General features: G+C 58.9%; 3 protein-coding genes across 3 annotated transcripts; 1 reads left to right on the top strand and 2 right to left on the bottom strand.

The window, feature by feature from the left end:
* Positions 1-88: 88 nt before the first annotated feature.
* B0T15DRAFT_282427 (uncharacterized protein) lies at positions 89-1,343 on the top strand. Its single transcript, XM_062863600.1, has 2 exons — positions 89-214; positions 282-1,343. Exons 1-2 carry the CDS (start codon positions 187-189, stop codon positions 1,115-1,117), a joined length of 864 nt encoding a protein of 287 aa, XP_062719482.1. The 5' UTR covers positions 89-186; the 3' UTR covers positions 1,118-1,343.
* B0T15DRAFT_569193 (uncharacterized protein) lies at positions 1,061-3,024 on the bottom strand. The gene has a single exon (XM_062870797.1). The coding sequence runs from the start codon at positions 2,806-2,808 to the stop codon at positions 1,552-1,554; it is 1,257 nt and encodes a 418-aa protein (XP_062719483.1). The 5' UTR covers positions 2,809-3,024; the 3' UTR covers positions 1,061-1,551.
* Positions 3,025-3,992: 968 nt separating this feature from the next.
* Positions 3,993-6,942, bottom strand: B0T15DRAFT_421163 (FAD dependent oxidoreductase-domain-containing protein; the record flags this gene model as incomplete). Its single annotated transcript, XM_062865552.1, has 2 exons — positions 3,993-4,869; positions 4,930-6,942. 2 exons carry the CDS (start codon positions 6,940-6,942, stop codon positions 4,252-4,254), a joined length of 2,631 nt encoding a protein of 876 aa, XP_062719484.1. The 3' UTR covers positions 3,993-4,251.
* Between the last annotated feature and the right edge of the window lie 894 nt (positions 6,943-7,836).

Here is a 7,836-nt window from a genome sequence, read left to right on the forward strand (position 1 = left end):
CCCCAACTCCATTCCTTTTCGCGTTTTCAGCCTTGCAGCACGGCTGACAACTTTCTTTTCAACCTCGAGATTCCCAAAGCTAAACGTCTCATCCACCTGCCTGTCACCCACACAGGAACCGGGCATTATTAGACGCGCCTTCAGCCCATATCAGCACATACGAAACAGCGCGTTACAGCCAGCACCATGGCGGCCGAGCAAAGAAAGCTGCTCGGTAAGTTAGCAGTGGCTACGTCCTGCTTTCACTGTCCACAGTGCTAAACTGATTGTCCCTTTCACAGAGCAGCTCATGGGCGGCGGCATGGCCTCCCGCACCGCACAGCTTCCCCTGACCGACCCCAAAGTCTGCCGCTCCTACCTCGTCGGCACCTGTCCGCACGACCTCTTCACCAATACCAAGGCCGACTTGGGCGCGTGTCCGCGGGTGCACTCGGAGGCGCTCAAAGCCGAGTACGAGGCCCTGCCAGAGGCGGAGAAGAAAAAGTATGGCTTCGAATATGACTACATGCGAGATTTGCAGAACCGCATCGATGCATGCAATCGCAACATCGACACACTCCAGCGCCGGCTCGAAAAGACGCCCGACGAAGTCCGCCAAACCAACGCTCTCCTGAAGACCATCTCGGACCTCGGCTCCACCATCGCCAACGGTCTACTCGAAGTCGAGATCCTAGCCGAGATGGGCGAGGTCAGCCGGGCGTACGACGAGTACTACAAGGTGCGGCACGCGCAGGCGGCAAAGGCGGAGCGGGAGAAGGAGCTGAAGGCGCTGTCGGAGACATCTGGCCCATCTGGGCACCAGAAGTTGCAGGTGTGCGATGTATGTGGCGCCTACCTGAGCCGCCTCGATAACGACCGGCGACTGGCGGATCACTTCTTCGGCAAGATGCACTTGGGCTTCGCGCAGATGCGCAAGGCGTATGATGCGTTCCCCAAGGAGATGAGGGGCCGGCAGCGGGCACCGATGCCGATGGGCGGTGGCGGGGATGAGGATATGGGCGGTGTGCCTACGGGCCCGGGAGGGGGTTACAATGACGGGGGATGGGGCAAGGGGCCGAGGGGCCCGAGGAGTGGTGGGGGTTACCGTGGATCGAGGGGCGGGAGGCGTGGGTGGTAGTCACCAAACCTCCACTGTGGGCTTTGCATTGGTATGGCGTCTGGCGTTCATGTGCGTGAAGAGGTCAACGGTGGGATATCTCGGTTCGGATTGCTGCGTTATTTGGATATAGAGCGTGTGTACTCAACTTTACCCGCTCTGCCACCCGGGTTGATGCCATATGCTATAATAAGCCGGTTCCACCAATACGCCTCTGGATGCAATACTTGCCTGATTCTTATATTCATTAAACATGGCGCGTCCAAAAAGTATGGTGTTCCTGTTGAGAGAACAACAAGCAGTGTCCGCAGTAGCAAGGGAACGATAGATTGGAGGGTACAGCTTCACTCAAGCTAGTATCCCTCGAAAAGGTGGTCCCTATATGACCCGTATATTACAACAATCTAAATCCCCCGCCGCCTCGGCAGCCACCCCGCCAACACAGTCGCGTCAGCCTATGACGTCGACTGGCTGGCATCCATCGCCGCCACCTCTTCATCCCACTTGCCCACCGGGGAGGCGAGGGGGAAGTCGGCAATGGCGGGCGGCTTCGCAGCCCACGTGGCCTTGGCTTCCCTCGGTGCGGCGGTCGACGAGGGCAGAGCGGGGAAGTCCTCGGGCCTGAGGTCCGCCTTCTTTTGCGGCACCGGCGCCGGCGCGGGACCGGCATCCTGGCCCCGGCCGCGGCTCCGCGAAGCACGCGCTCGGTCGCCGTCACCGTCGCCGTCGCCGTGCGCGTCGAATAGCGGACGACTGCCGCCGCGGCCCCCTCTCCCTCTCCCGCCGCGCCCCCGGCCATTACCTCTCCCGCCGCCCGGCAGGCCGCCATCATCCAGCTCGACGCCTTCCCCTGGTACGGCAAACCGACTGCCGCCCAACCCCCCACGCGAGGCCCTCGTCCCTCTAACCCCGCCATGCGCCCCTCTGAAGGCCCCCCTCCCGCCATCGTCGTCCTGTGGGCCTTCCTTCCCAATATCCCACCCGCCCTCCTTGGCGCCCATGGCCTTGAGCTTGCGCTCCCGGTTCCGGGCCCGCTCCTCCTCCAGCTTGCGCCTCTCCTCCTCGGCCGCCTTGCGCCGCTCGGCCTCCTGGGCCTTGCGTCGGCGCGCCTCTTCCAGTCCCTTGGCGAGCGCGGCCGCGTGCTCGCTCTCGTCGCGTTGCGCCTCCTCGAAGCGCCGCGTCTTCTCGGCCGCCAGCAGGCGCATCTTCTCCATCCGCGCCGCGAGCTCCTCCTCGGTTAGCTTCGTCCGCGGGTTGGCGCCCGAGTTGAGCCGCGCGGTGGTGGCGGTGGTGGCGGCGGTGGTGGCAGTGGCGTTGCGCGTCGACGACGGCTCGCGCGGGGCGTTGGGCGGCGGCTTCTTGGTTGCTGCGTCGCTGGGGTCGCCGGCGCGCGATTCCGATGCTGAGGCCGGCTCGCTTGGTGGGTGGTCCGAGGAGGGCTTCGACTTCTTGTTGTTGTTTCGGGGCGGGCGAGGTGCTTTGTCCGGCCGTGGGCTCGGGGCGTGTCGGGATTGGGCTAGGGATTTGGGCGGCTGGTGTGCTGTGGTCGGGGCAGGCTGTGGCGCGGCCGGTGCCGCTTCTGGTTCCGGAGATACGCCATGACTGGGCGCTTGGTCTGGTACCGAGAGGGTGATGACTTCCTCCACGGGCTCGATGTCGTCAGAGAAGAGATCGTCGTCGGTGCGGCCGCCGAATTGCTCGTGGTCCATCATTGCTGTGTGAATGGTGGATGCAGGTGTGAATGTAAATCTACGTATATAGGTAAGCACTAGAAGTTATTTGGTGGTGTCGGCAGGAACAAATGAGGGTGGTCGGTATATATGGTCCAAGCGATGCGATTGCTGGGTCAACTTGGAGGTTGATAACTTGATGAAGCGTGTTGCGGGGAGGCCTTGCCCGTGGGTCTTCGCGGGGCAGTCTGCAGTAGGGTTTCGTACTTGCGAAGGAAAGTCGGTAACAGGAAATAGCCGATTTGGGCGGTAATTGAATTACCTTGGCATGGCAGCCAAGCCTAATTAGGAAGGCGGCTAACATTCTGCCCTTCCAACTTAGGCGTAGCTTCTTCCAGCTGAACAGCAAAACCTCACTTATAACATACAACACTATTCTCAACACTACATACTATATTACCAGGCCTTTATTATAGCTTTATAACTTACCTCTCCATACAAAATTTGGTGGGCGTTAGGGTCTTTGAACTAATGAAATCTCTGGGATGTCCAAATCTACCCTGCAGGCCTACTTTGCTGTAATATTGCCAGCCGTTTGTGGCAAGGGTAAATTGCACGATCTGGATGAAATTGCACAATTTGTAATCTTCATTCCGAACCCTAGTCTGCAGTGCCAAAGTGGAGAGGTACTTACGTAAGCATTGTGGGTAACCTCGAACCGCTGGATTGGAGATGAAACTCGGTTGAAAGTTGGATGAAAAGGTGAAGTTCTGAACGGGGCTCGTGCAGGCTGGCATTGGCTTGATATACCCGTGCCCAGATGCCTTACTCTAAACGATTAAATCATCACCCATGATTGTGCCACCTTCTCGATAGGTGTGAGGTATTACGAGTAACTAGCAGGTATGTAGCCCTCACACACCTAGGGCATTCACCCGGGCGATTGGCATTCGCACTGTGCGGATCGCATGTCATTGCCCCTTCCATCTTAGGTGATAGTCAACAGTGCGGAGTTTGCTTCACTGTGTAGCCCTTGCAGGACGACGACAACTCCCAATTTCAATCTGTCGCCGAGATTCTCTCTGCCGTTATCTCTCGAGATCAGTGGCAGTACAAGCGAATTATGATCTCGGGGCTTTGCTACTCCCAACTCTCTTGAGCATGTCCAAACGGGAGCCGGGACCATGCCGAGTGCAGTACCTCGATCTCAAACCTTGGTATGAATTGTTCATTTAGTTGTGGCCATTACTAGTAGTTTTCAATCACGGCCTTGCTGATTGAAACTATTCCAGCTGTCAAACACAAGAGTGACGCAGCTGGCATCACTTTTCAGTTTCTCATGTCTAGCCGTATCTGCTTGCATAGTATGCCTCCTAGCAGTCGAGCAAGGTGATCCTTCTCTGAAGGTTGAGTTTCAAATGAGGGCCAATATTCAATAGTAACAGATGGTCACAACCTCTCCGTCTTTTTCAACCTCCCTTCGCCTCAGTCAGACTCCTCCACCTCCTCCTTGCCACTGCCAGCCTTATTCTTCAGCAAGCCGCCAACATTCAACTGCCACCACAACCACAACTCCTTCCCCGGCGTGCGGTCCGAATGACGAAACATCTTACCCTCGCCTCGCTGGGGCACGAACTCAAGCTTCTCCCCCTTCGCAAACCTACCGACATGCTCCACGACGCGGTCAATCGACATCTCCAAGCACTTGGTATACAGCGTCTCCTCGCTATCACGGGGCTCGACGAGGGGGAACACCCGGTCCAGCACGTCCCCGCCGTCCAGCGCGGCCGTCAGCTGATGCAGCGTCGCCGCCACCTTGTCCACGCGGCCGTCGTGCAGCGCAAAGAAGATGCAGTGGTTGCCCTTGTACTCGGGCAGGTGGCCCGTGTGCAGGTTGATCATCAGCCCGCCGCGCGCAATCAGCTTCTTGCCGATCAGCTTGGTCCCGGACACGATGGTGATCTCGGGCTGCCATTGCTCGACGGCGTTCCAGACGGCTGCGCAGTTGACTGTGTCGACGACCAGATCTGGCGCGGGGGAAACGTGGCCCGCCGGGATGAGCTTGTCGAAGTAGGCGCTGCGCTGGCGGGAGTGGCCGAGTAGCTGTCGCCGAAGGCCGTGGTAGCGCTGCCAGTAGGCGTCCAGGGTGCGGCCCTTGGACACGAGGTGTCGGATCTGGCCTGCGTCGGGTTCTACGATGCAGCGGTAGCCTGGGAAGGCCTGGTCGAGGCGGTAGCGGAGGTAGCGGTGGTTCGGCCCGTCGGAGCAGAGCAGGAGGAGCTTGAGCGGGGATTGCTGCTGGGATCTGCCGTTGCCGAGGATGGGCGAGGGACTCGGCGTCCGGGACCGGTAGGTCGCCGCGGGTGGGAGCTTGCCGCGGTCCGGGTGGAAGAGCACATGGATCGGGTCGTGCTCGCCGAGGAAGGATCGCAGCACCGCACGCGCAATCGCCGGGGCTTGCGCAAAGCCGCCCGTGTTGTTGCCGCCGGTGATGATCAGCTGGCCGCCGCTTGCGGTGGGAATCTTCTCGAACAGGCCTAGCCCTGTGGGCGTGAAAGGGCGGACGCAGTATTTGCGATGCCCACCTGGGTACATGGCTTCGGGCCCGCGTTCCTTCGCGGCGGCATATCCCTGCGGGAAGTAGATCCGTGCCACTTCCTCCAACTCCTCGTACAGAGCCGTGAGCTCCGGGCTATCGTGCGCAGGATGGTCGAGACCGACGTAGCCGTACCCGCCTCCGAAGATCAGGATGTCTTCGCCGGTTTGCTGGTCCTTGGCCACGGTGACGTTGATATCTTCCACCTTGTGGCCGCGCCGATGGATCTTCATGGAATTCCGCAGCTGCGGCTCCACGTTGGGGATCTGCAGCCATATCCCGAGGACGCCCTGCACGAGGTTCTCGCTGGCTGTTCCATGCAGCAGTGCGCTGCCCGTCGTGCCGGGGCTCACCACGTAGTGGTCGGCTTCCAACTTCCCTTTCCGGGACTTCAGCGCGGTCACTTCGCCGTTGGGGTTCTGCTGGATGCTCTGCACTTCGCACTCCCAGACGAATTCTCCGCCCGAAGCGGTGATGTGATTGATCAGTTTGGCCACGAAGAGGTGCACGTTGACGGTAAACCCATCCACGACAAGTCCACCCGCGAGATGGTCCGAATCGGCTGCAGGGCGGAATCGGGGATGCGCGTTGAGGAATTCTTGGGGAGAAGGGGCCTCCAGAAGAGCACCGAGGTTCTTGTGAAGCTCAACCGACTTATCCAAGGCCGTTGACTCCACGTATAGCCGTATGATGTCGTCATGGAATCCCGTGTCTTCAAACAGCCGAGGAGCGCTGCGCATGAGCTCCCTCCAGAGCTTCCCGGCCTCGCGGTTCACCTGGTGAATGTTCTTCTTGAAAGTCGCGGCCATCCAGGGCGGAACTCTCTCGAAGGCCTCCACCCAGGCATGCTCGGCGGGAGAAAGCTCCTTGGGGTTCTTCACACTCCAACCGCCGTCACGGACGGATTTCCGGAAGATTGACTGCATGTCCTGGTAGAGCTCGCTATGTTGCTCGTTGTAGTTATCTGCCTCGGTGTTGGTGAACATGCGGGCGTTGTGGCCGCCGCTCGTGACGCCAAGGGACATCCAGTCGCCGGGTTGGGTGGAACGAGGGTCTGGACCTTGATCCACGACGCGTACGTGGTAGCCACGGTCAACTAGGAGCTGGGCGGTCATCAGGTTCAGGATGCCAGCGCCAACGAGCACAACAGTTGTCTTGTCGGCATGGCGCTTCGTTCCGTTGACGGTTGCCCGACCCGATCCGGCCTTGGCGCGGGCGCGGGCATAGAGCATTTCTGCGTCTCGTAGGATCGTTTCCTCCCATCCTTGATCTGAGATGCCAGGTTCTCTCTTGGGAAACGGGGCAATCTCAGCTACACGGCCCCTGGCATATTGCAGCAAGCGTGGGATGCTGGCCACGTCTTGGACCAGCATGGATTTGGGAATCTGGGATGCTTGGCTGAGCCACCGGTCCATGAGGTAACCGGTCACTTCGTCGCCATTGCATATCCACACATCCACCGTCAGAGGACTGGTCAATGGGATGGAGAGGTCGGAGCTGACGTCGCTGAAATGGATGTACGAGGGTGGCTTTGACCCTGCACGGAAGGAAGGGAGATTCGTAGTGACAAGAAACTTCATTGTTTCGGAGGATAAATGGTTGATGCTCCGAGGTCTTCGCCAAGAAGGAGGAATCTAGAGTGGGTGAAGTCAACATTGAGAAAGACACATCTTTCGGTGGATTGTCAGGGCCCGCCTATATACCATGGCCCAGGTTGCTCAAGAGTGAGACAAATTTTAAGGCACCTTCGCACTCGACCGCCACCTCCTGCTTCCAGAACCCATTCTCGGAAGTCCAAGAGCCAAGCATGTCATCAGCGCTGCAATGATACAAACAACCCGGTTGATTGCGGTCCGCAGCCGTGTGGACGCGGGTCTCAGTAAGCTGGAAAGGCGTGGCATAGTCTTGGGGTGTATGTATTCGATGGCACGTCGAGAATGGACCGAATGGTTACACACGCCTCGCGTTGTTGGTCGTCACGGTACTCTCACGTCTAAGTTCTCCCTCGTCCTTGGGGCCCACCAGGCAGCCGGATGGGGAAGGAGAGGTCACCTGGTCATCCTCTGGATCTATTCCATCGACGCTAGCTTTGAGGACCTATACGGATCGCGCATGGGCCCAGTGGTCAACCATAGTCAGCGTGTTGATTAGGCTGGATGACGCGGCCGGGAACCCGATCAGCCGCAGCGTATGCTCGTCGAAAGTACCTTATCGGGTAGTGCATTGTGGTAGTCGTCGGATGTGTATTGTTGGGACCCCGACGAGCACCCCTGCTGTCTGCAGCATATACTTTGCAAAGAAACATCAGCTGATGTAGGGCTTGTGTGACGACCCAAGCCTAATGTACATATGTGCAATATAAGACGCACCTCATGCGTACGCCTTTCTTACACGGTCTGCTGACAGCGGTGACACATAGCCTACCTCCTATACCAGCATCAAATATTACGGAATTCGGAATTGGGCTTTGCTAA

The sequence above is a fragment of the Chaetomium strumarium genome (genome assembly GCF_033439665.1).
Source record: "Chaetomium strumarium strain CBS 333.67 chromosome Unknown B0T15scaffold_6, whole genome shotgun sequence".
Classification (NCBI taxonomy): Eukaryota; Fungi; Ascomycota; class Sordariomycetes; order Sordariales; family Chaetomiaceae; genus Chaetomium; species Chaetomium strumarium.